The sequence below is a fragment of the Zeugodacus cucurbitae genome, chromosome 4 (genome assembly GCF_028554725.1).
Source record: "Zeugodacus cucurbitae isolate PBARC_wt_2022May chromosome 4, idZeuCucr1.2, whole genome shotgun sequence".
NCBI lineage: Eukaryota > Metazoa > Arthropoda > Insecta > Diptera > Tephritidae > Zeugodacus > Zeugodacus cucurbitae.
The window spans coordinates 72,889,662-72,917,168 of NC_071669.1; the positions used below are offsets into that span (position 1 = coordinate 72,889,662).

The 27,507-nt window shown below is 37.5% G+C and overlaps 1 protein-coding gene across 15 annotated transcripts in view; it reads left to right on the top strand.

Moving 5' to 3' along the window:
* The window catches only part of LOC105211651 (phosphatase and actin regulator 4B), a 216,855-nt gene that overhangs the window by 82,909 nt on the left and 106,439 nt on the right, over positions 1-27,507 (top strand). For 14 of the 15 annotated variants that reach the window (XM_054229499.1, XM_054229489.1, XM_054229491.1 and 11 more), the window contains 3 exons: positions 15,037-15,201; positions 15,592-15,690; positions 18,122-18,631. In XM_054229499.1, coding sequence (XP_054085474.1) covers positions 15,037-15,201; positions 15,592-15,690; positions 18,122-18,631 — 774 coding nt within the window. The remainder of the gene's footprint in view (positions 1-15,036; positions 15,202-15,591; positions 15,691-18,121; positions 18,632-27,507) is intronic. The other variant, XM_054229497.1, reaches the window with a different exon arrangement.

Genomic DNA, 27,507 nt, shown 5'->3' on the forward strand with positions numbered 1-27,507 from the left:
TCAACATAACCTCAAAAATTACATATATGTATGTACCTCGAAGAATTATCAATTTGATATGAGCTTCTTTCAAAAATTTGGAAACACTTCTGATGAGTGGCATCCAATATCTTGCATCACCCATTACATTAAGGTGCCGTTCATTGCAGTGAGGCCCTTCTTCTAGTATACATATACTCGCTTTTTCTTTCTTAATACTTGTTAAATTTGTACACACACCCGAACACTTGATCGCTTTAGATTCGCCCATCGCTCGCACATTTACTCCAATTGCGTTTGTGCTGAAGATCTGCCGCTTGATTAGCGAAGATGCAAGCTGTTGCGTGTGAAGCGGTGAAATCTCCACAAACAATCTTCATTCTGCCCATTTTTCAATGAGTGCTAATGCCCCGTCTACATGTGTGTAAAGTGCTTCGCCCTCATTTGGGGTCAAATGATTTGGTCCAGTTTTGTTTTGTTTCCCTCGAATGAATAGAATTCTTTATGTGTTGTTTGCTCGCATACTTTCCGGGCGATGAAAAGCACTTTTCATGTTAAGGAATTTTAAGGATATTAGTGTTTGTTGTTCTATTTCCTGTGGACAATATCTACATATATATTTACTCTCAAGTCATCTATGTATAGGGATAAACACATTTCTGCCAGAGGCTGAAGTGATTACACTAAAAACATTTATTAGTGAACTATATTATTAGTAAGGCTGGGGATTCTCCATGAGAAGCTCGTTATAATAGGCTTTCACTGCGAAATATCTTTAAATGCCTTTGAAATCGGCATACATTCAACATTTTTCACTTAGCTCTTTATCCAAGAGAGTACATATATCCAAATATATCTAGCAGGATACACACTTCATTGAATGTTCCTTTATCCTTTCGCACTGACAGCTTTTATTTTATGCTTATCTTGTGGTTTGCCACTTGTCTCCTCTTGTGCGTTGTGAGTTTTCTTTTGCCTCTTAGGTATAGGTACATATATTTAACTCGCGTTGAGCTGTTTTATTGCTTTTTGCCATTTTATTGAGCGACTGAATTAAAGCGTGTAATAAATCCTTTAAGTCGAAGTGATTATGTGTAATAAAATAACGATGAAAGTGAAAGAAATAACAGTTAAATTGTCTTTACTAATTCTACTATTCTCTTTACGTCAAAATTAAGTTTTTACGAGGACAGTATTTTAAATTTTGGCGAAAAACATATTGCAGTTTCATGATTGATTTGAGAACATTTTATTACTTCCCTTTTAGTTCTACAGGCTTCTTGAGAGGCCTTGTACCGTAATGCTAAATTGAAATTAAAATCCAAGTTTCATTGGAAGCATTAATACATTTTAATGTCCTTTTTGTTATCAATCTATTAATTAAGTGGAGTTTGAGGTTGAAAAAGCATAATTTGTTGCCTACAATTAGGCGCAATATAAACAAATTTAGTTAAGACACCTACCAAATACTTACACATTTGCGAGAAAAAGAGAAAATATTTGGAAGTAGAGGTAGAAATACTTGAATGCCTTTCAGTTTCGGCTCATCAGACAAAGCCAACACTCTTGTGAAATTTTTGCCAAAAAAATATATTTTCCATATCTATATTTTCGCCATTTCTATTGTTAAAGGAAGATGGTTGTTGTGTACAACATCAAAGTATCTTTTTTGCTGTGCATTGAACCCTTATTAACAGGCAAATAGATATTCAGCTCATGTAGAGGCTGCTAAATTGCCATAACGAATACACAATTTCTCAATAAAAACGAACAGAAAATTGTGATAATGTCTTCTAGCTGCTTTAATGAGAAATAAGTGCTTCGGAGGAATACACACAAAATCTGCCGAAATTGGTAACATGTGTCCTTTGTTTCATTGTGTATGTAGCGAAGCGCGCCTGGCAGCAGACAAACCCAAAAGGACACTCATCGATTGTGCGAAGCGGCGCGTCTCCACTACTAGACAGCGACAGCGTGCGACCTTTGGTGCGCTCCGGTTCCTTCGATTCGACGCCACTGTTTAGTTTTGCCGCTAACTTCAATGCCAGCAATGGCATACCGGCGACTACGAGCAGCGAGGCCCTGACTGACTGGTGCTGGTCGGTTGCCTGTTTGGCTGGCGCTACTGTGTCTGGGCGCTATTGTCTGGTTAGTGTTGTGCGGTGTTGTGATGTTGTTGGTGCGTGCGTGTATGCGAATTGGGCAAGTTGCCATCTCTGCGAGCGCCATAAATACAAATGTATACATATGTGTGTTTGGAGTTAAATATTATAAGCGAAATAGAGTTTACATACATATATAGTAAAATGTATATGTTCGTCTACGAAATTCACACTTCTGTTTTGTCCATCAGTCCTCATGTATCCGCTCGCTACAAATTTATTTCATTTCACAGAAATGCGACTGTACACAATCACCACGCCGAGTCTACAGAAAATCAAGAAAAACATCAACAAAGAACTTCACCTTGAGCGGAATTCGAACGATATTTGTTTGTTTTTCTTGCGTTTTGTAAACATTCAGCACTCACCAGAAAGCAAAATGAATGTGGCGTCAGGAATGCTTTAAAATGTGGCAGGCTTTTAGGCGCACAGCGATTTATGAGTTTCACTTTAAACGACTTTGCTCGACGGAAAAGCTACCGCTAAGTGAAAAAATAAAACAATAAAATTAATATTTAATGGCGCGCCAGAATGCAACACATATGTCGCCTTGCCACTTTCCACAACAACTGTTATTACTTTCCACAGCGTTGCAGCTCTAAGCTTTTGCTGCTCTGCTAGGGGCATATGTACACGGACTACAACAAATGTGTCTTGTCGTCAACATTTCCTGTGCTTCAGCGCAGCATTTTGCATTTTGCATATGCTTGCACTTGACCATTTATTATTTTGTTGTGGTTTCTAAGCGCCGCTCCACTGCCCCCCTTTCACCAACATCGGCGCATACTTAGACTTACTTCACTTGTCCTCAGTTTTAATCTGCAACCTATTTGCACTTTCAACACTTATTTACGTATGTTGCCAACACATTTCCGTAATAGTTTGCCTGCAATACTTCCTGTTTTGCCTTCAGCACTGCACTCGGCTCGCCTAGTGGTCTTACGTGAGTGGGTGGTAGTGCGACATACGTGTGTCCTCCTTCTTTTGAGCTTGTGTGTGTTGATTTCTAAATATATACTGCCAGTGGTTTTGTGCCCTCTACGGAACAGTTTCCACTATTTACCGTTATGTGGTGACATCTCTTGTGGTGTATATATGAAATACTCTCGGAAGAGGAAATAGAATTTAACTTGTGCTTTGGTGACGTGTTTTTCATAAATATAAGGAGGTCTCTGATATTACTGAATTGGAGTTGTTATAAAAACGAATGCGAAGTGCCATCAGAGTTGAATCCCATTGAGTATAATCTGTGATTGTTCGATATAATTTGAAGGGTTAAAAAATCTAGAAGATTGCCATCTGTTTTAAGATTTAAGGCAAAATAGGTCTACCAGAAATCTTTCTGATTTTAGGATACCCCGTTAAAAAATCGAAAGAGTTGTGGGACTACTTTTTTTGGTTTATAATTATTTATTATGGTGGATTTGTTTATAATTTTAATAAATATTTTTAGAGGTGAACCCGGAACAATCCAATATATATAACCTTTTATCAGTTCAAAGCCATTTTTCGAAAATAAAGTCGGCCTGAGCTGGTAGCTAAATTTGTCATTATTTTTTGAGTAAATTGAAAATAAATGCCGCTATCTAAATAATTGTTTTCATAGAAATACATCCATGTACACATGCCGACCTACGCATATGAAATAATTTCACAATAAATTCGAAAATAATTCCATTTCAATTGGAAAACACGCGTAATCTCCCGAGCATATTGTATGTGTCAACTTTTTGTGTAGCATACATTGCGGCGCATTTCTTTATTTAATTAAAAACAGCTTCCCGCACGAAAGCCCTCTGATAATACGCAACAGCAACCGATATGCCGTTACCACATTTGCGTGCAATTTTGAATTTTAGAATATACAATAAAGAGAAACTTCCACTGAGCTGGTGTGGTCGAGTGCAAAAACTGACGCTTTTTTGTTGTTGTACACGTCTAACCACTGCATGTCTGGCATAGGTTGTACAGCGCTCGGCGCCGTTGTCGGGCTCAATGGCAAATGCGCTGGCATAGAAGTGCATTTTGTGGGCATTACGTGCTTTGGCGGGATATTCGGGGTATAACCTGTAAGTTAATCAAATGTGGAGGTTTTAATTATTAACAGCGCTGGATATCATTCCATGTGAAAAGGTAAAAAAATGCGAAAAAGTGTGCTTATGAACTCCCTAAGGTTCGCCAAAAAGTCGAATAAGTGATTTGTGGCTTTGAATAACGGTTTATTCTAGTTAACCTTGACTGTCGTGGGTTCAAAAAGTAGTGATTTCGGCGAGATAAATTTTTTGGAATTGTAAACTCGATTTTTGTGAATATTGTTTAAAATCAAACCTAAATTTTTCTACATGTTGAATAATTGGCAACCCTTTTTCCCAATTTGAGATCATGATTTGATGCCGTCCGATAAAGGATGATTCTTACAACATTTCTCTCTCTTTCTCTCGTTATGTTAAACTTATCTCTATGAATAAGGCGGTGGCTGGTTTCAAGAAGACAATTTGACACATAACTCCGGTGGCAACCCTATAAACATATATGCATCTGCATCCATCATTACTTTGTCTATTAATCTTTCATGCGTCTCTCAGCTCTATTTTCATTCATTCAACAGAGCCGCTTCGAGCCAAACCCCTTCGAATATCTATGCGGCTCTGCGAGTTCATACATTCTTAATGAGGACTGCGTTATTTTACAGATGCCAATGCGACGCTGCGTGTCACTCGTAATACATCTCGTAATTAATAAAACTTGTGCATATTTATTTATGCAAACAGAAGCAAACATTTCCTCACGCGTGTTTGAACTGGTGCTTGCGATGTGTTTATGGACATAAATAAGTAAATAAATTTATGTTTCTTTGCTTTCCTATTTCCATTTCGGAAATTTATAACCCGTGCATTACACTTGTCAGTCTTGCGTGTGCGTCTATATTGTTATGTTTATATGGGATCTGTGCGTGTGTGTCAGCGTTTGTGTCTCGTTGTCGCTAATAACTCACAGTTTGCCACTTAATTCCAAATTACCTCGCGGCTGGCAGCACTTTCCTCACTTCATATGCTTAGAAATATAGATTAAGACTTTTGCCTAACATTTCTTTACCTAAAACTAGTCTTAAAATTCCAGTGGCAACGCCTCAAATTTTTTCCGGGCACCCTAATAATCTTCATATTGAAAAAGCAGCAAATGTCTTCTAATTTTGTTTTTGCTTGCACTTCCTTACTTAGTCTGCACAATTCTTCCATTTAATTGCATCTGTGCTAATGATTTCTAATTCTTTGGTAAATTTTTTATCATTTGAAAATTACTTTTTAATTTCTGCTTTATTTGCTTGCCCCTCTTTTGCCGCACTGTTAAGTGTTTTTCACTTGATAACGCTTGATTAGTGCAGATGATGAGTGGAATTGGTTGGAACACCCAGTAGGAAATTTTATTTTTTTTATAAATTATTTTAATTTATGTAATACTAGCCGACAGCTCCGGCTTCGCACGACTTTAAACAAACATTTCAAAAGTTATAAGTTTTTACACACGCCCCCATCCCGTTTCTTGCGTGGGTTCATTTAAAAAAGTAAAATGAAGAAAATTCGAGTATGAAATTATATTTTGATTGCAATGACCTAAATCTTGATTACGACCTCTAGTCTTTGGTGTCCGATGAAGATAGCGGAATAAAACTTTGCACCAATATCGATAACGATTACAGGAAACGGAAGTCTCATAATGGAAGTGGATATGATACAAACCGAAGTCTTCTATGAACAGGAAACATTTGTGTTAAGCCCTGGAGCTGACGCTGCTTCCGTCACTAAGCACTTTCTGGAGAAGGGACGTTTCCTGCCCAATTTCCACTTCCGTCATTTTGACGTCCGCTCTATATCGAACATCCGTTTCCGGTCAAATACCGGCTGCTTCATTTCCGGTTCCGGCACATCATTCCCATATCTGGTTCCATCGGTTATCCCATATCTTGTTTCAGTTGGCTCATTCCGTTTCCGGATGCCCCACTTCCAGTTTCAGTAACCAAGATTCAGCCAGCCCATTTCCGGTTCCGGTAACATCATATCCGGTTACCCAATGACCCCGCCCAGATCACGTGATGTCACTTCAAGGTCACGTGATATTTTTGTTTACAGGTCATTGGCCCCGCCCAAATCACGTGATGTCAATTCAAGGTCACGTGATATTTTTGTTTCCATTTTTGAGTGAGGTTAATGAAAGATTTTTTGAAATCGGCACAGTAGTTTTTGAGCTTATTCATTACGAACATACCTACAAATCTTTCCTCTTTATAATAGTTGGATTTTTCATCTAACTTTGATCTTAGTGTTACTATTTTTATTTCTTCTTTGAATGAAATATAATTTCTTTAAATGCGTATACTTCTTAAAAAGAGACTATATATGAACAAAGATGAAAGTAGAAAATGGAATTAATTTTTTTTTATTTTTGTAATCAACTTTTTCCTGCAGGGCACATAGGCAAGCATGACTATCAGCTTCATCTCAGTGCGCCTCATTTTATCGGCCGCTCACAATGATTTGTAACTGCCTATATATATAAGAATTGTTCATATGTATCTATGTAGAAATTCATTTTTTTTTTAAATCCATAACTTTCAGTGGGTTGCATGATTGCTGAACTGACTTGCAGTTATTAACATCTTGAACTCTAATATTAAACGCACACACACTTGAACGCGCACATATAACACTAATTGCTCGCATTTCACTTTTCTCGGAAGCGCTCTGTTTTTGTCTGGCTGCCAATTACATTTCTCAAGTAGAAGAGCAGCGAACATACTCGGTTTTTAATCGCATTTAATTGAAAACGAACAACGCAATGCCGCTGATAGATTGTTAGAGCTGACCGATCCCCATGCAGGCATTTAAGTCAAGGCCTCCGATGTAGAAATATATATTTTACACTATTTTGCACCTTTCTAAGATCGCTTCAAATCGATTCTTCGATATAAAAAATATAATAAGTTGAAATTTAATACTTCTTTAGCTGTTAAAATTCACACAAAAGCACACGCATAATATTTTCATTCATCTCTTGCTTATCTCTCATCAGTTATCAATTTTCTCTATGCAGCGTCTACTACCGGCAAATCGTATGTTTTCTTCCTCCCTTTTCTGCTTTTATCAAAATCAGCATTTCCATTTCCATCCCCAAAAAATGTGTGAGCACCAAGCGCCATTCAAGAAATCCTCCAAACTCTCTCCCATTCATGATTCTTTGCTTTGATTACAAAATCGCATGCTACTTCGCTATCAAAAACTCGTTTGCTCGCATGCGATTCGCTATTTTATCTGCGTTCCACAAACTGTCTGTGTTTGTCTCTTGCGCCTGACGCTGAGAGCGATTTCGTTTTTATCTCGTTTATCGAAATCATCGACATTTGGCGTCCATTGAGTTGATGAGCGTAGTTGAGAGAATTAATGCTTTTGTTGTGCAGTGTCGCGCAATTTGTGCATTTATATAAGGAATTATTGTACATCACAATCGAGATAGTCGCGTGCTCACGCTGAAATGCACAATGATAGCGAAATGTATCTGTAAGTTTGATAGAAAAAATAACATTTTTTATCTTTTATTTTCTTATTATAAAACACATAACTTCCCTTAATTATTTTTGATTTTAATGTAAATTTAAATTCAAATTAAATTCTCTACAATTTGAATTGTCTATTAGTCATATTTTCAAAGCGGATTGCATCCATCATATTTTAAATTCGTTTTATGTTTGTTGTATTTTATTAATATGCGCAGTTTGGCTTAAAAACTGTTGTTTTTCGCTTTGTTGTTTTTATAACAATATTCGTTGGCCAAAACCGGTTTACTTATGACCCAAAAAATCGTTTGAATTTGCATATGAAATATTGAGTGCTGGGGGACGTCATTTAAAAATCGAAAGCGTCACGCTGTAAATATTATATTTTTGCGAATTCTAAACCACAGGTTTTCTAATTATTTCATCGGAATTTGTGAGTTTTTGGAGCTAAACTAGTTTCGATATAGGACGACAACCATTCTATGATATTTTTGTTTTGAAATAATATTAATATTATCTTAAAAAACCGACTCATGCCCTATCTACTACATTAAATATGCAATACAATATGTATTCTCTTAAGTATTCGAAGCTTAACACATCTTATGATAACTGTTTCTCTGCTTATTGTAAAGCGAAACTTGTTCACATTGCCTCTAACTTTCTCGTACTTTGAGGTGTTTGCGGTTACAAATCTCATATTATCATTTGCATTTAATTTCTATATCATTGTTCAGGGCTCATGCAACAATACACATACCCCGACCTCATATGAAAGTCGTCAATATGCAAAAATATTATGAAATGTGATATGAGATTTGCTCAATATTGATCACTATTGTTTTTGATATATTTTTCCATAAGCGCTATTATATGTATTATAATAATTACACTTTTTGCCATGCATGGGAATTGTTTGGGTGAAACTTTCGATGTCAATGAGCTAAGCTAATACTTTCATCGGCGAATGTCACTCAATCACCACATCTAATGTTTATGATAAATACGAGTATATTTATTTATGTAGATAAATGTGTGTGTAGAGATTATATTTATTTGAATAATATTAATTTGCTTTGAATATTGGTTAGTGTGAACATAAGCGGTGTTTAGTCACTTATAGCTATTACACACTAAGATCTGGCTTCAAATTATTTATCAGCGTCAGTTAACCTCTGAGTGGCTACAACCAGAAGATGACAAAATAGATTTAGTTGCCATATATACAGGCCTTTGTAAACTAATTTTAATATTTCAAGGAAAATATGGACGACAGGCAATTGAATTTTCTATGTATCTGTAATAGGAACCGCCTTAAAGCCCTTGCATTACATTAAGCTTATACATATATCTATAGTAAATCTAGCTTCAAAACAGAATTGTAAAGACAAATAATTACATTTCTTGACCTAAATGATTTTCATTAGAAAATAAGAGTCAAAGTGCTAAAAACGAACTTTAAAGCATTGTCATTTTAAATTCGCAGCTTCATCTAATGATTTAAGACTTTTATATACTCAATTCTCCTTCTCGATTACACTTCCATATACGTATATTTATGTGCCTCGTCACCGTCAATTTCCTCCCTGTCTGCGTCAAAGTGTATAGATTAGAGTTTAAGGCGGCAAATGGCAAACTTTTTCACACAAAACTGAGATTATGAAGCGGCGTGGGAAAGCGAACTTTTTTCATTACAATTTTTTGCGCGCTTAATTGACTCATTAACTGTGTGTTTGAAGCTTCAAACCTTCAATAAACGTTCGTTATGATAGATAATAATGGAGATAATACAGTCGTGTGAAAATTGTCATCAGTGAATATCATTTTTCAGGAGAATAATTTGACTTTATCGAACGAATCTCTATTCAACTTGTATTCTGCCTTTTTGTGGCTGTGAATATTAGATTTGCGTTTATTTTGAATATAATTAGAATATTTAAATGAAAATCAAATCATTTTCAACTACAGTGATTAGAACTGACTCAACTTTTAATTTTTGATTTTTTGTTTAACTTTTTTTTTCAAAATCTTAGAAGAAGAACTCATTCTTCAAGTATCTGCAGTATTGCAAACCAAAACTTTCTCCGCGAAAACTTATTTTAGGCTAGAGGGAAGAAGTGCTTGTGGAGCAACACTTGTTTCAAGCGTCCTATTTCACGTCTTAGACTTCCTGAGTTTGCACTTAGCAGACGCCCATGTCTGCCTTTAAGTAGTTCAATCAACGGCGGCAGGCGCACACAATAGGTTTTTGACCAACCCCCTCGGCACCACACAGTCAGACCACTTGCGGCCGCCCACAAGCAAAGCACAGAATGCAAGAAGAAGAAGAGCTCATTGTAAGTGACACTAGAATGCTATCCGATGTAACTGCATTGTGTTTATTGTTGTTGCTGTTGCATGCAATGCAATATGCCGACTAGTTGCTATTGCTTGCCGTCCACTGCCGCATTTTCCGGTATCGCCTACAACCCCGGAAGAAGGCGCGTGAGCTGCAGAAGAGCTTTACAGTTCGCAGATTTGGTTATCGTCCAACAACAACAACAACAACAATGACGTAATGCAAATGTGAAATTTGCTGCATTCTGCGCTATAATGACAGCGTCAGCCACTGTAACAATAGCAACAACAAAAGTGACGATGTTAGTATAAACAACAAGTGTGTCAACCCATCAGACCTACAGCGAGAGAATATGCATTATTGTGTCATATAGCACATCATCATTTACAAAAACAACTGTAATTACAGCAGCCAGTCATTGACCGCTTCAGTGAGCCGTAAGCGCGCCGTTATGGCACTCGTACTCGTGCCCGTGTTCGCAAATTGGTGGAGCGTCAGGCGGCGGCGCGGAAACAAGCGCAACAATGAGGACAACGACAACCACGACGACGAATGGCGGTGATGTGTTGGAAAATAAGCACACTTCATGTCTGCTTGAGAACTGATGCTGTTGGTGATTACTAGAGCTCGCTTGTGAGGTTTGCTCGTTAGGTTAGAGTGTTCTGCAGCAATCTTAGGTCCTTGCCATGACCATATTTGACTTGCTTGCATTCAAAAAATTATTTTTTTTCTGAGAATTTAGAAATTGTTGCCTGACCCATTAGAATTTTAAACTCAAGAAACAAGGACTTGCAACCGCCCTAATATTCATTTATACTCCCATACATTCTACTCTCATCCTTCTCGAATACCAATGCTGTCTGTGACACTGCTGTTGGTTGTTGTTGTGACAGTGTACTGGAGTGTCGGTTGCAAATGGCAATGCTGCACATTAAAAATGATAACAATACACCCAGCCAGCCTCGTTGGATCGGTGCTCCCGGCATAAATGGTCCTTTCAACGTAAGTGAATGAGTGAGTGTGTGTCAATGGTAGATAAATTTGAAATGACACATTTATTTCGCACACATTTTCACTCGGAAATCATAAATGTTCGCTTTCGGTTGTGCCGATGAGGCCTGCAAATATGAAGATATGCCGTAGAATGGACCGGAATTAAATTTTGTAGCGCTTAAATAATGCATTTTATGTCGCATTTAGAAAATACAGTTTTAATTGTCAAAATGACGGCGATAATAAATTTTATGAGGATGTGTGGTCCTGTACTTTGTTTATCAGACGTAATTATTAAGAAAGCTGTCGTTTAAGATTGCTTAATGGTGTCTAATTTCTGGTACACCGGGTCGGGTATATAAATATTTTACAAATATATGTTTATATCCTTCGAAAATTTCCCGGTTCAAACTTGCTTGCTTACTTGCTTTCATCAGAGCGATGGTTATTACGGTGTTGACAATCGAATAAAAATATTTAAATGCTTCTAAAAGGCCCTGAAGGGTATGGAGGATATCAAGGGGTGCGAAAAGGACTGTTGCTAGTCATAAAATCTAAGTTGTGGAACAACAACCAGTCTAAATCGTATGAAAGTATCTGGTTGGTATTTTTTTTTTTTTACAAATAGTCAAGGGCATTTGTGCAAAAAGAGGTCAACAATTACCATGATACGAGTTCATTACAACTCTTCCAAGCAAATTTTGGAATTTTATGTTCTTTTGTGAATCAGACAAACTGCCTTGAAAGCAAGTAAATAGAGGCACTTTGGTCTCATTTTCTTAATTTTTTTTTTTTTTTTGGCAAAAAAGCAACAAAAACAAAAACAATTAGCTATTTTCATTGTCAATGCCGAAAGTAAAACCTATTGATTTGACAAAGAGAAATCTCCGCAGTTCACAAACGCCAGCCAACAGTCCATCGAGAATTTGTCCGAGGAATTAGTGTGTTTAATGAAATTATTTCTTTGTTCTGACAGCGGATTTGTGCGTGCCAAGAGAATTTGGCGCGTAATTGGATGGAATTGTAGACGCACTCGAGCAGATGAAATGAAATGAAAACCACAAAATGCAGGTGTCTGTGTGTGTGCACTTACTGCGGACTTACATATGTAAAACTACATGTAAGAGTGATAAAAATTTCACGATAATCGGATTATTTGCGTCAAACTCTTATCTTTTGCGTTTTGTAATGAACATATATACATACATATGTGCTTTTGAACTCGTCTGCAGTAATATACTTACATACCTGTGAATATAAGCCGCCTCGACCGAAAAGGACTTAACTCACTTTTTTTATTCTTATTTTGGTTGAAATTTAAAATTTCAATTAAGCTTAAAGCTTAAAGTTCGCTACAATAAGGCAAACCATTACATATAGCATATGAGGGCTGTAGGTTCTGAACCGATTTCATTAAATCTCCCCACCAAGCTAGGTTCTGAGATTATACGCTCACTAAATTTTGTCAAAATATATCGCATATTAACGGATATATGCGGTATGAAGGCCACCCGATTTTTGAAAACTCTTATATTGGGAAACTAGGGTAAATTCTGACCCGGCACAGAGACACATTATTGGAAGAAATTCCCTCTGAATTTCTTTAAAATATCTGAAAGATTTACCGATTTTTTCGGTAAAGTTCGATTTCGACAATCCTAAAAAAAAATAGTACAATAGCGTCCTCTATCAAAACTTCCAAAAAAATATAATAAATAATTTTCAAGATCGAAGTGTTCTCTGTGAGCACGTTTGTTGTTGTTGCTGTTGCATGACATAAGCATCTTAACCTGCTCACTTTGTGATCTACAACTAACCGGATTGACTACCGCTTGGCAGCCGCCTGCCATGCCACTAATTCAAGGCGCGTGCAACAACAGTTGCAACAAGTCGACAAAAATGGCGTTGCAGGAAGTGCAACAGCAAAGTGCATCGGAAAAATGCAAGCACAACAAAGCAGACAAAGAAGCAAAAACAGAGGTTGAAACAGCAACAACAACAGCAACAAAGCAAAATAAAACTAAAAGTGGAATAGATGTGCTGCGGACGTGCGCTGCAAACGGAGGCAGGCAATGAGGTAATTTTGTGTAACACGAAAACCTGATGTTGACCAGTTTCAGCGGCAAATAGCGGCAATGTAATCGCCGTGGCTGCAACAGTAGCCAACACATTACGTTTTCTTCCCATGTTGTTGTTGTTGACGTTGTTGTAGCGTGTAGCAGCAACTGTTGCACTGTCGCCGCACAAGTGCGGGCAACTCTGGACAGATAATCATACAAATCGGCGGTCAAACGGGATGTGTTCGTGTGTGTGTGTGTGTGTTTGAGTGCGCTTTAGTCACAAGCGATTTGCAGCTGGTTTTGACTTGGCTACCGTCCGTTGGTGGGCTGGCTCCCCAGCGATTGCTGGCTCAATCGCACAATTTTCTCGTACAAATGGAGCAACCGTAAATGGCAGTGTCAGCGTGTCAGTGAAACGTTCGCGAATTCACATGCTCTTTCGCATGCCGATACTAAACAGTTTTGAAGCGCGATCAATCACAAGGCTCTAAGCTAACGGTGCTTAGACGATTGGAACTTGTGGAAAGAATTGAATAAAGTTACTTGAGTTTACTTAAGAATCGTACCAAAAAATCCGCTACGCAACTACTCTCCTAACAAGATATCTTTAAAATTACGAAGAGTTCTATTTTCAATAGATTTCTATACATGATGCCAATCTTTTAAATTCTACCGACTCCATTCAACCGTGACTTGCTTTCGCTTTTTACAAATTTTGTCAGTCTATAATTAGATTGGCTTTGTGCCTATAACCGCCAATTCTTATACTTACGTCATACGCGTTTCCACCCCTCTCTGCTGTCTGCCTTTCATCTACAATCCATTTATATGTTTTGAAGTTTAATTGAAAATCGATAATTGTGAATTTAAAGGACGCCTGTAAGTATGCTAAATATACTACAACCAAAAACACATGTGAACAGCCATCTTTGTTTCTAGGCGTATATTATATTTATACCGTCTAGATATAAGTACTTCACCGACTTTTGCGGTGTTGAAGCATATTTTGTCAGCAATTTTTCAATAACAAATTTTAAAACTTTAATTATTATGAGGTTTAAACATAAGTTTGTAGTAAACAACTTTCAAAATTCTTAGTTGAATCCTAAATGTAGGCAACACTTTTTATTTTAGCATTACTCAAGCATAACTTTGAATCCTCTGGACACTGAAAATGCCAAGCCGCTTTTGACAAGCTCTTTCGTGTATAGAGCTAAAGCAATTACTTCAAAAATTCTCCGTAAAATTCATCAATTAAAAATATGCTTGCCAAATATGTTTTTTACTGATTTCTTCCTTGACTTTTCGCAACTCTAAAATTTATAGCAATCAATCCACTCTTCGTGCCATGTCATGTTGTTGTGCTTTCGTTGTCATCGTGCTATGATCTGTAATCCAATGTGAGGTGCTTACTTGCCTGACTGAGTTAAGCCGGAAGTTAACTGTATGCCACCGTTGCAATCGAAATCATTGTCAGTGTGTACTCGTACAATTAAACAAGTGGATTCGTTGTTTCATTCCTTTCTTCGTTGTTGTTGTGTAATTCATGTTTGTCAGAGTAATTAGAGAGTAATTTCATGTCAATGTTTACTGGGAAGTGAGAGTGAAATTTCGAGTTTCAAAACTTTTGTTTTTAAACAGTTATGTATTCTGTAAGCAAAGGATTGAGTAACGCCATACCAAATTATTAATTTTTGAAGGTTATGTAAGTAAGGTGAATCTCTTAAATCAGTATATATTATCTGATTTTTGAGATTTAAATATCCAATCGGACAACTCTATAAATCGTCTCTGATTTTTAGTCTATTACATGACTTAAATATTTCAAAATGTTATATGAAATGTCATATTGTCTCCTATTTATAGCCCTTACATGTGATGTTGGATCACTTCACGGCAAAGTCGAAACACAGCTTTTTACTACCAATCTCTTCTCCTCTTTTCTACTTTCAGCCAAAAAGCAAAATGGTGCTGCCCTGCGTACAAACAGTCTCGGCTCCGGCACACGCACACCCCCGCTCGAGCGTAAAAGCAAGTTAAGTGCTTTGGGGCGATTCTTCAAGCCGTGGAAGTGGCGGCGGAAAAAGAAGAGCGAAAAATTCGAAGCAGCTTCCAAGTGTAAGTACCCGCCAACTACTCATTAGTATTACTCGTAGTATATATGTATGTATTATATGTAAGAGTATGTCTTGCTTATAGTAAAGCTAATTTAAGTCACTGGTACACCAACTAATTCACACACTAATCCGCACACTATTACTCACACTAACACCACGAATTGGCAAAGGGGAAAACTATATTTATTTCTATTTCTGTTTCAAAAGCATTCCAGACGCTTACGCTCAAGCTCACTATTACTCTTTCTTACTTCTTACTTTTTACTTTTATTTTAGTTTTTTTGTTTTATTTTTGTGTTTTTTATTTTACTTTATTTTATTTCATTTTTTTATCGCTAACAACAACAACAACTTGCTTTATCCACTACCCGATTTCTCGTTTGCTCCGCAGCACTTGAACGCAAAATATCGGTACGTGCCAATCGTGAGGAGCTTGTACAAAAGGGTATACTGCTGCCGGAGAGTCCACTGGGGAATATACAAGAGCCAGGTGAGTAAGCGGAGCGGAGTGCGGAGCAGGTGCGGACTCGAGATTCCACTAGTCGTAGTAGGATTTATGTCACGCCAGTGAAATATCTATCGAATATGCACGAATAACGGAATATTAATGCGAGCAATTGCGGCGTCGTTGCATGTGCCCGCAACTAGGCAAAGAGTGTGAGAGAGAGAGAGATAGACAGTGTGGGGAGTGTGTTTGCTACTGAAACTGTTGCACTATTTTAGGCGCTGTGGCATGCAATCGCTTTAACTGCTCGTTCAGTTTTGATAAATATGCATAAAACGGTGTACGAGTATGTATGTAGGGCGACACCATTAATATGCACTGCTTGAGCTGCAGTAATCTCACACTTGACACATGCACTTTTAGTAGGGATGAACCGTTTTTAGTAGTGAATTATATTACAAGATTTAACCTGAAAAAATTATTTGTGTTATAAAAACACTTTTTTTTTTAGTTTTGGCAAATATTTCTAATTAAATGTTTTGATAACAGAATTTTTATTTTTGAAGACACCCTGTACTAATATTAATTTAGTTTTTTTAATGCCTGTTTTAATTTCCTGCACATTTCATGTTATCACTTTCAGTTTTTCCCTTTGTCAAAATTTGTTCATGTGTTGAATGCGTTTTGAGAGAGACTAGCACTTCAGCATAATATCTTCGGGATCTAATAACAAGGATTCGGTCGGATATGGAAGCTCTGCGAAGAAGTTCTTTAGAGTTTAATTTTCCTTTCTTTTTAATTTCTGCTAGAATCCTATCCTGTTTTGGTCCTTTTCACAGTGATCAAATTCCAAACTCCTCATAGTTTATATGGCACTTCATCCTAATGTAAATGTAAATGAACATAGTTCATGCCAGCTCATTGAGCTCAATTGTGCCGACGTCACGTTGGACTTTGTGCAGATAAGCAAAATGTTGCTTTATGCTTTCTAACGAAGTCGGTAAACGTTGCATACCTATAGGCGTTAGAGAAAGCGTACTATCAATAAATGCTGAAAACGCCTAAATTTAAGTTTGTAGAAATACTTGTGAGGAGAAGAAAACAAAGAAAATATTAAATTTACAATAACGGGGAAATAATTGTGCATTTTATTTTGAGCTTTTCTCAGGCTCGATTTTCGAAAATTAATGAAAATATTCCATTTTTTATATTTAAACTTGAATGATTTGTCCGCTTGTCATGCTGCTACATACACACACACTTGCAAATAAGCTTAGTAAATGCTCCGCCTACAGCTTTTAAGACGCTTCCCAAATGACCTTTTTATCACCTTTTGACTTATTCGCAATTCATTACAGTTTACGATCAGCTTACGAGCTTTCACAGTTTGGTGCTTTATTGCCTCAAAGTGACTTTTTCAATAAAACCTTAAGGAGATTTTTCAAGCTGCAGACAGTCCATCCACTCCAACCCCACTTCCATTTTCATTTTCAGTTCGCCGTTCTGAAATTCCACACGTCGTTTTTAAATTATGCGATGCTTTTTTTTGCCGACTCGGCTGTCAATTTTTAATTGCATGCAAAGTGCATTTCTGATTCGCTCACCACGTTTTCTCTCTTGATTCAATTTGCTTTAAACGACTTCATACGCACATACATATAAGGCTATGTGACTGGCAGGCGGTGTACAAATATACATATCAGCAAGAGGTTAGTGAGGACAACCTGGCCGGGCGTACCGCTGTCAGTCATAATCAAATCAAGTCTCGACGCGTCACGTCAGTTGATTCGTGTTGAAGAACCTTTTGATGAAGTGCTGGCATCCGTGGCATGTAGGCGGCGAAAATGCGAGAACGCAATGAAAACATAAACACGGTTTTGTTGACCCTGAAACTGGAAGTTGAAGCAAATTTTAATAGTCCCTTGGCTCGTGCGATTGCATTACGTGTATACTGAATGGTGAATTCCAAGGTCATTGCTCAATAGAAAAGGGCGTTAGAGAAGATTCTTGATTGAAAATATTACTTTAAAGAATGTCCCTGTCTACTACTAAACGAACGAAATTAAGAAATGGTTTAGCATCGAAAATATACGGTTTTAAACGCATCTTGATAAGCACGTTTTCATGTTATAAATCCCTTCTGTGATTGTAATTAACATCAATTAAGATCATGATCACGTGAATAGAAGTAAAACGTCTGATAATATCATAAATACTCTCATAAATTCAAAGCTCTTTTAAGTTTCTTACGCGCAACTAAGCACCGACAGATGGCGCCACACACAATAAAGCCCGCAACTGAAAGCTCCTTTTTGCCAATTAAGCTTTACTCACAACTTGTATGCCATGTACACACGCATATACGTATATTCACATAACAGTTTGTGAGCTTTTCGCATGTACAAATCTACAGAAAGAAGCTTTCAACGGTTTACTTAACACTTTCTAATGACACCTCTCCACTCCCCAACTACAGGTGAGGACTCGTACTACAATACAAATGCTAACACATCCAACAACATCGCCAACGGCTCCATACTTTCGGCTGCCAATAATAACAACAACAACAATAACAGTAATGGCAGTACACTGCAGAATTCCATTAACACCACCACAGCAGGCAGCGCTGGCGGTGCACTCATCAGCCAACAGCAGTTGCAACAGCAGCAGCAACAACACCAAATGGTGAATGTACCCACATCAATATCCGTGCAACAGTTCAATGCAATGAACGGTGGCAACAACAACAACAACGGCAGTAATAACGGTGTTGGCGGTGTTAACAATTCCAGTGGCCCAGGCTGTGGCGGCAACGGTCAGAACGGTGGCGGTGGCGGTGGCGACGCATCACCCATGTCGAACGTGCCGCACTCACAGTCGGCGCCACATCAGCTGGGGCAACCGCCGCCGCTCACACCGCTGGCACAGCATCATCAGGCGTTGGCGCAACAGTTGCAGCAACGATTTGCCATAAGCAATAATAACGGTGAGTGAGTTTTGATTTTTGAAAACACTTTTGAGCAGCGAAACCTTAATATTGACATTTTTTGGAACGCTTTTAATTTGTCCTCTCATTTGGAGTATCTTGATCTTTGTTGTTATAATCAAATGGGAGGTGATTTGATTTGTGGCACAATTATTGAGGTTTCACTGTACTCATGTACTACTTATTTAGTTTCAATGTATATATCTCTGTATCAGAGGCGGGGAATTAATGCATTTTTTTCTCTTTTGCAGGTAAGTTTTATTCAATTACGAAGTTAATCAACCAGAGCAAAGCGGTGAGTTTACGAAATAATTAAAATCCCACTACATATGCCTACGCACGCACGAAAAAGCGATTGCTGTGGTTTATATAATTAAGTTTGAGTTGATAAGTGCCGTGTTAATTTGTACACTACACGAACTTCAAATTATCGCGGCCAATTATCCGCGCGCTTTGGAAATAGTCGTTGATAAAAAGCTTAAAAGCAATAAATGTGTACAATCGCTACATGCGTTAATTAAAACGGGTAATGCTAGATCAGTTGAAAACTACAATGCACAGAAATTCTTAGTCATGATAAGAGTTGTGATATAAAAATACCAAAGTTCACACGAGTTGTTGTTGTTTTAAGTAACAAATATTCTATAATATATTCTCTATATTTTATTATAGAATTTGCTTTTAAAATTTTTTAACAGGTGGCAACCTTTGTGAAAAAATATTTCCGAGAAAAAATCCTTCTTTGTCGGATATCCATTTTGTAATAATTCACTTATCATTCAAGTATTATTGACTAAATTTTTTTCAAAAGGTGGCAACACTTCTCAAAAATATTTTAAATTTCAGATTTTTCATATTTTTTTTATTACTTCAAAACCTGGAATCTTTACACTGAAGCTATTTTTCATTTTATTATCAACATCCTCAACTCACAAATTAGCTTGCAACTAATCTACTACAATTGTCTACATTTACCAGCATATCTAAATGCAGCAGCTCCAGTGAGCAGGACTGCACCGAAACACTTGCTTTGCAGGGAGTATCAGAGCAGGCAGACACTCCGTTAGGCTTCGCTATAAAAATGTTGCTCATACGCTCCGTTGTGCTCTCCACTCACCAGGAGTGCGAGTAAACATTTGCGCAATGTTTATTTTGCGCATTCTGCTTCATCTGCTGTTTCGCATTTTACCGCTTTTCACTTGTGGCAGAGCGCCTGCATTATGCGTTCGCCACACACACGCTTCACTACTTTTTCGTCATAAATAAGCGTACATAAATACACAGGACACATACACGCATATATACATACATTTATATATGTATGTAACTCCTGATTTGTGTATCCCATCAAGCTGCTCCTACGAGTATATGCAATAGCCAGTGATGGCATGCGAAGGCATTTCATAAAGTCATATTAAAGAGATGCGAACGAACAGTGATGAAATGAATGAATGGTTTCAACGAACGAAGGGAATACTTGACTGTGGAAGGATAGCCTCTGCGTGTGTGTGTATATAGCACTCTATATAATATATGAACGCTTGTGCGATGTTGGTCGTACGAGTCCATTTTAGTATATTATCTGTTGTGTGGGCACATATGTGCTTGGCGTTTAATGCATAGAAAATTTATATGCAAATCTGATGAACCGTTAGAAGGTACACAAAGCATGTCGCTCGTTATCTTACACAAGAGCATATATTTTCCTGTTATTTATGCGCGATAGATTTAGAAGAAGAAAAGTTGCAGAATATTTCAAACTAAAATCTCTGCTCTCTAAAGCTTTCGAGTGGTTTTGTTTGTTTTGGTGGGATAGACTGAATAAAATTTTGTAACCCTCTGGGAGGTCAAAATAGTTTCATTCAAAATAAATGTTCCTCAACAGGTAGTATTTTTCAATCATCAAAAATTTAAATGAAATTTAATACTGTACAGTAAACAGTATGCTTTTATACTATTTTTTTTAATTTTTACAAAATTTTTGTCTTTATTTGTTTTGTTTTTTTTTTGAGTTTTTTGATGTCTACAGTTATAAATGCGATGCAGATCTAACCGGTTAGCATCACAAATTACATAGACAGAAAAAATGTGGCTGACATATACACACAAGCACACACATATTAAGCGAGTTTTATCGGCACAATTTGACTAAGTGTTTGTTTTACTGCGTATCGCACAACATTTCGGACAAGCAGATAAGCACTAGCTATCAAATATCCATAAAATTAGCATACCACAAGCCCAACACACACACACTAGATGTACGACTATATGTTTCTAAAAATAACTATGCAAATAAACGACGCGCTTACTAAACTCCGGAGCAATAAAAATCCAAATTTCAACACCTAAGGCGCACTTAAATAAATAATCACGGAAGATACTACGAATGTTTTCACAGATGAAGGTTGTAATAGTGAAGCATACAAACAGTCTCAAAATTATTGAATGTGGTGTATATTATTCGTAGATTTTAAATATATTAGAAATCTGACTATTTGTGCAAGTAACAACCAAGTCCAAGGCCTTAAAGGTCTTTATAGCACCCAAAAGGAATTTATTTCTTTATTTTTTCTTTTCTCTATTTCTCCTTTACTTCCCAACAGTGTTGAATTGTAGCAGTGATCTAGTTGGTTTTGAGATATAATAACCTTCATTAGGTCATATATGTCTCCACTTTTGATAGGTCAATGTAGCTTTAGGTCTCACAAAGCTTGCAGCAGGATTCTTTCTAATGAGAAGAGAAGAGTGTGTTGAAGACAATCAATCATCATCCAAATATCTTAAATGTGAGCGAGAGGTGGGTGCCGCGAATGTCTGAGCAATGGTGTGGAGAGTTTTACAATTTGATATGTTCAAAAAGAATAACGAAAAAATATTCCGAACAAGAGGTTATTGTTTTGTGGTTCACTGAGTGAGAATGAATGTCTTGCAATTCATTGCAGTCAGGAAAAACAAAATATAATTTGTACGCCCCAAAAGGAAAATAAATAAATAAATAAACATAAACAACAAAAAAGTTAAAAATCAAACAACAAATTCTTAATATCGCTTAAAAGGCCATCAAAATTTACAAAACACAACAATAAATGACTAACAGCAGGTTCAGCCGCGCGTCATTTCTCCGATAATTTGTTTATATTCAATGCAAACACACACACAATAGTGCTTGTGTGCACTATATGTATCGGTATCTCCATGTTTTTTGCGCGATTTCCTTTTGTGCGCATATTCTTAAACGCCAGTACATCGGTATGTGGGTGGGCGGTTAGGTGGCGTAGCTCCAACGAGCGCGTGCTGTGTGGCTAGAGTAGCGCCTTTTATAGCATTCTCCCCAATGTGTTCTCTCAGCGCCAAATTGCGCGCTCTTTGACTCTCACTCAATTCAGTGGCGTTTGGTGTTGCTGTTGCGTTGATTTTGTTTCTGAGGAATTAGTGGATTTTTCAAGTTGACTATTGGAGATACTTCCAAGGGACAATTTGGACTAGCTAAGGCGAAACCGAAAGAGGGGGAAGCTATAGGAGAATAATTATGATATTATCTCTGAATTTAGATGCGATATTTTTATATTCCTTATTGTATATTAAATGTTTGTCAAGCTTTTGTAGAGAGTGTTGTACTGTAGATCTAATATAGAGATCCAAATATTCCACCATTATTCCAAAATACTTTCTTATGATTTTATCTCAGAAAAGCCACATGAAATTACCGAAAGACTGGACAATTTTATTTTAAATGCCATCCAATTCTCTTCGCTCGCCGTGGCAACTCTCTGCCTGCGCGCTCTTCAATTTTTAGCGAGCATATTTGTGTTCTAATAGAAAAGCGTCAAGTGGACTTTTTGCTCAGTATTTTTATTTACGCTGTAGTTGCTGTTGTTGTTGCGTTTGCTCATTTATGGCAGAAGAATTCGTGGAAGCGCGCATTTGGCGCTCTCAATGCGCCCGCAGCCGTTCACCGCCAGCCGTCAACGGGTCAGTGAAAAAATACAGTCAGTTGACATCCGAAATACGTTGGAGACGTACAACAGTAACGGCGACGACTCTACGGCAACGCGACAAACGGTGCTGACAAAGTGATTAAAGTGAAAACGGGTGATTAAATTCGCCGTGGTGATGGTCAACTTATTAATTTTCCAAAACACGCTGGTGTGCAGCAGTTAACTACGTCGCGCTGCAAGGCGCGTGCAACCACCCGCCAATCGGTCCACAGGCTACACGAGACCGCAAGACCCTTCGTGCTCAGTGCGTCGAGGTGCGCTGAAGTCAGAGTTGCAATTTCAATGCGAGTCCAAAGTGTTTGTGTGCCCGCTGTGGTTACTCGCTCTCTCTGCGATTCGACGAAACGCGCTGAACGAGGGTGGCGACGCAAGTGAAGAGTGACGAAAAAAGAAAAGTGAGCAAACAAAGTGCATGGAAAGTCAGAGGGCAACCATTCGCGAAAATTTTCTGAAGCCAGGGAACATGCCTTAAAGTATTAATAGTTATAAATAACAGGAAATTAAGCGGTTTTCCCCAATCGTTCTGTATTAAATGTGCGATAATATGTGCAGTGAAGCCGTGCGAAATACTACTTATCCGCTAAGATAGATAACACGCCGATTTAGCAATAATTTTTACCCAGTATTGTTGTTGTTATTGTGTTCGTCAAGTGCACTAACGAAATTTCGTAATTTCATAATATACTCAACCGGCAATAAAAAAGAATAAATCATCGTCATTGTAGCCGGAAATGATAAAGTGAAAAAACAACAACAGCAAAAACAACAAATGTACATAAAATCACAGTCAGCGAGAAATATGGCAACGCAGCGAGCACAGCTGTACCCGCAAACGCAGTTGCAACAACTAAAGCAACAACAACAACAACAGCGTTAACAAATCATAAATTTTAAGGCTAAAACGAAAGTCGTAATGAAAACAATCCCCATCATAACACCGTTAATGGCTTGCTTTATGCGTGTTTTCAATAAATAAATAAAAATCCAATGAAATAAAATTCGGTGGCAAAAATACATTTTCGTTTGAAATCAAATTGTAAATAAGAAGATGACGACAACGTCACACAAAACAGTGCCGTTATTAATGATTACTACAAAGTCAACAACAAAGTTATTAACTAGTTGTACTCGAAATTTCACAAATTGTGTGCTGCGGTGAAGCTGAGGTCATCCAGTGAGTGAAATAAATAAAAAAAGTGAAATAAATTAAAAAATCATCGTAAAGGCAAGAAAAATGGTTTCATTTAAGAGTTGAAAAATATATTTTTACTTGGAAATAAATGCGAAAATTGACAGAATGTGGTGTTGCTTTATGGCATTTGTGGTGATGAATATATAAAAAGTAATTAAAAAAGTAATTAAAATATTTTTACAGAAAATGCCTTTTTTTAATACCGAAAAAAATTTAATTCATTTTAAAATTTTCATGTTACCACAACAGCTCCGACATGGATTCTTATAGTATTCCAAACAATGAAATTATCTTGGGTTTCATTTATAGGACTGAAATACGACGGTTAATCCGTGGTATGTTTTGAGTTCCATTAGACAATACAGAACTATTACTGGTTCTCTGCTCGATAAGGAGTAACTTGTTGTTGTTGTAGCGGCATTCCAGAAATAATTTTGGGGAATATTGCTGACTTGACAGTCCTTGGTCATAAAAAATAATTGGTTGAGAACTATAGATTTGAGCACCAGATGAAAGAAATTAGCTCCTATGAAGCTTTTAGAACACGTTACTTTTTTAAGTTAGTCTCAAGTACTCTCGAGAGTGTTATTCTGAGTTTATGTTCTGAAATTTGCGGAGCTAATCACAGTTTTATACCTATTGTAATCGAAAGAATCCTGGTGGGTTTATAAAGGTTTTTGGGTCTTAATGGGCTTTCGTACTAGCGTATAGAGTTGTTTTCGTTTTAAGATATTCCTGTTCCTTGCCAAGCTCCACTTTGTCTGTCAATTTCCACATTATCATGGCACAACAAACGCAACTTTAATTAAATCCGCTGCTCCGTGAGGCATTGCCACTTTATTGGCATCGTTTTCGGTTTTCATAGCCTTTGTTTATATTTCTCCATCTTTTTTTAATTTTCCGTCTGCTTCTCTAGGTGTACACAACTATTTATAACACACACACACACACACAATCACTTGCGAGCAATAAGTCACACATACTAATGAGCTTGCCACCGGTGGTTGGTTAGTTGCATGCCACAGCTAACTGTCCTGGAGTTGCTACATGGAACTCCGTTAGATTCCAGCGCGCGCGCTCTCAGCAATCTATTACAATTTGTGAATTCTTCCTATAATTGAAAAACTCCGTCTTAATCACCAAGGATGTAGTTGGCACAAACTACCGCAAACACAGACGAAAGTGACACGAGAATTTCTCGCCGTTAGTTATAATGAAAATCTCGCCTCCGAGGTTGGTTAGTTTGGCTTCCGTTTGTTTGGTGCTGCTTCAAGCTTTCTTATATTTTTGTTTTTGTTGTTGGGCACAACTGCATAATACCTTCTTTTCTATAATGATTAGACTGGTCTTCTGCGTGCAACAGACTGTGAAGAATTCCATGCGCTGCCAAGCTTCCCTTTTCAGCCGCGCTGCAAGGGAAATTGGAGTTATAGTTGGTGTTTATTTCAAACTCTTTTCTAAAGCAGGAATTTGTAGCTTTCTTACAACCCTCCATAAGCTTCTTTCTTCCTTTTAATCTCGTATTTTTTGCCATTGCTGCAAGCGCAACAGCGAAAATTCGCCGCCATTATCTGTTTCACATTTGTGCTTCCACTTCTATTTCTTTTGTGTGTGTTTTCGTTCAAATTATTCTCAAGTATTTCGCTCATTTTCGTTTCGTTGGCTGTTGGCTGTTGCTTTTGATGGCGCCGTTTTTCAATAGTGTCTGAGGTCGTGAACTGTCGTCCGTTGTTGCTATTGTTGTTGTTGTTGTATTAATTTGCTTTGGTTTTGCTTGTTGCGGTTATTGTGCAAAATTCATGCGTCATGGCGCTTTCGCGTTTTTTGTTGAAACGCTGCGGAGTGTGCATGTTGTTGCAGTGGATTTATCAATGCCTGACTCACATTGAACAAAGGATATGGGTGTGTTGGAGCGCCAGTCTGGGATTATCTGCTCATATCCATATAAGTTTTTCTGGTGTGTGTGTTGTAGTTGTGGTTTACATGTACGTTTATGAGTCTGACTTTTCACAATAAAATTTAAACCGCAGAATATTTATTGGGATCAGTGCGCTACTCATTTGCATGCAAACTATTATACAAAGAATAGTTAATACCAATGCGACCGTAAATTGGATTTTCGAATATCTAAAAGGTTATTTCAACTGCTGTTCGAAATGTAGGACCTGCATGCACTCTGAAAACACTAGATAGAAAGGCCTTACAGAGGCGGTTTAAATTAGTGGGTCCTCCTTTTGACATCAAAAGTAACAGAGCCATAATCCACTCCACTCCACTCCAGAAAGGGTGTACGAAAGTAAAAGTAAAAGTTTTTTTTTCTTCACATTATCTTGGGATCTCACGAAAAAATATTCAAAAACATACATTTTGATTCATAAAATAAAAATGGGGGAATTATGAGACTCGAATGCTGACAGATTTCGAAGTTCAAGAGTATTACAAATAACGATCAGAGGTGAAAACGGTCGCCAAACCATTAGATTGCGGGAAAATCGGCAAAAACTTGAACCTCTTATAGTTGGATTGTGATTGGATAAAGTTTTTTTTTTTTAAGAAATATATTATTTTCTATGAAGAATACAGCTTTACTAGCGCTAAGCAATAATCAATAAAAGTGCTTGCAATAGTTTGCGATTCTTCGGTGTTAGTCCCTTTAAATACACATACAAGCATTTGTATAGAAATGTAGAAGCTTATTTGGCTCGCACACACACCACACACATGTAACCTCTGCTCCGCCAGACCATTTCGTAGATAAATGTTGTCAAATTCGCCGGATTACACAGAATTACGAGCAAGCGGTGTCTAGCCAGTTTGCGCGTCACGAACTAAAATGGATTCACTTTTATTTTAATTGTGTGTTGAGTGCTCTACTCCTCCCACACCCCTGCTTATGGCCGTCTGTCGCTTTATGGCGCTCTATACCTCTACCTCTATCTCCACCTCTCTAAAGGCAATTTGTCATTTTAATGCGATTGTGGCAAGTTCGCTGTACCCGTCGCAGCGCAGTTTCGGAAGTTGTAATGTCAGCTGTCGGAAATTTGAGTGGCGACGACAGACAAACATACGCGTGCTTGTGTGTTTCGGCGGCTGTGCGTGTGTGTTTGTGGATGCACAAGTTCAAAATAAATCCAATTTTCTCTGTATTCCCTGAAGAATGATACGTACAAAGAATATTGAACAACTTTGATTTTTTGTTGTTTTTTACATGATTCTTGTAATTACGAGCTTCAAACGGCGCTTACTAAAATATGGTTTTTAAAGCTTTTACTTAAATTTGTAATAAGCGAAGTACTTTTAATGGTCTGCCAATTACTTATTTTAATTCTTTTTTGCTCGTTTTCGCTTTCTGCTTTGTACTGCACTTCAGAGAGCAGTGACTTAGTTTTAATTGGTCCCCTCAGGGCTAGGAATATTTTTGGAACAGGAATACAGAGATACAGAAGCTCGTTTAGTTCATGCAACTTTGGTCAGTTTGTATGATAATTAAATAAAAAAGCCTGCTATTGGTTTAATTGTTCTTGTCCTTCATGCATCACTACATATATTTCATAGCCTGTGTTTTTTTAGTATAGCTAGATGGCGTCACTACCCTATTTGATTATATATAAGCTAGGTACCCAGTGCAATTAGAAGTTTAGGAGATTTCAAGGGATTATTTACACAACTCCCTTCGTTTGCCC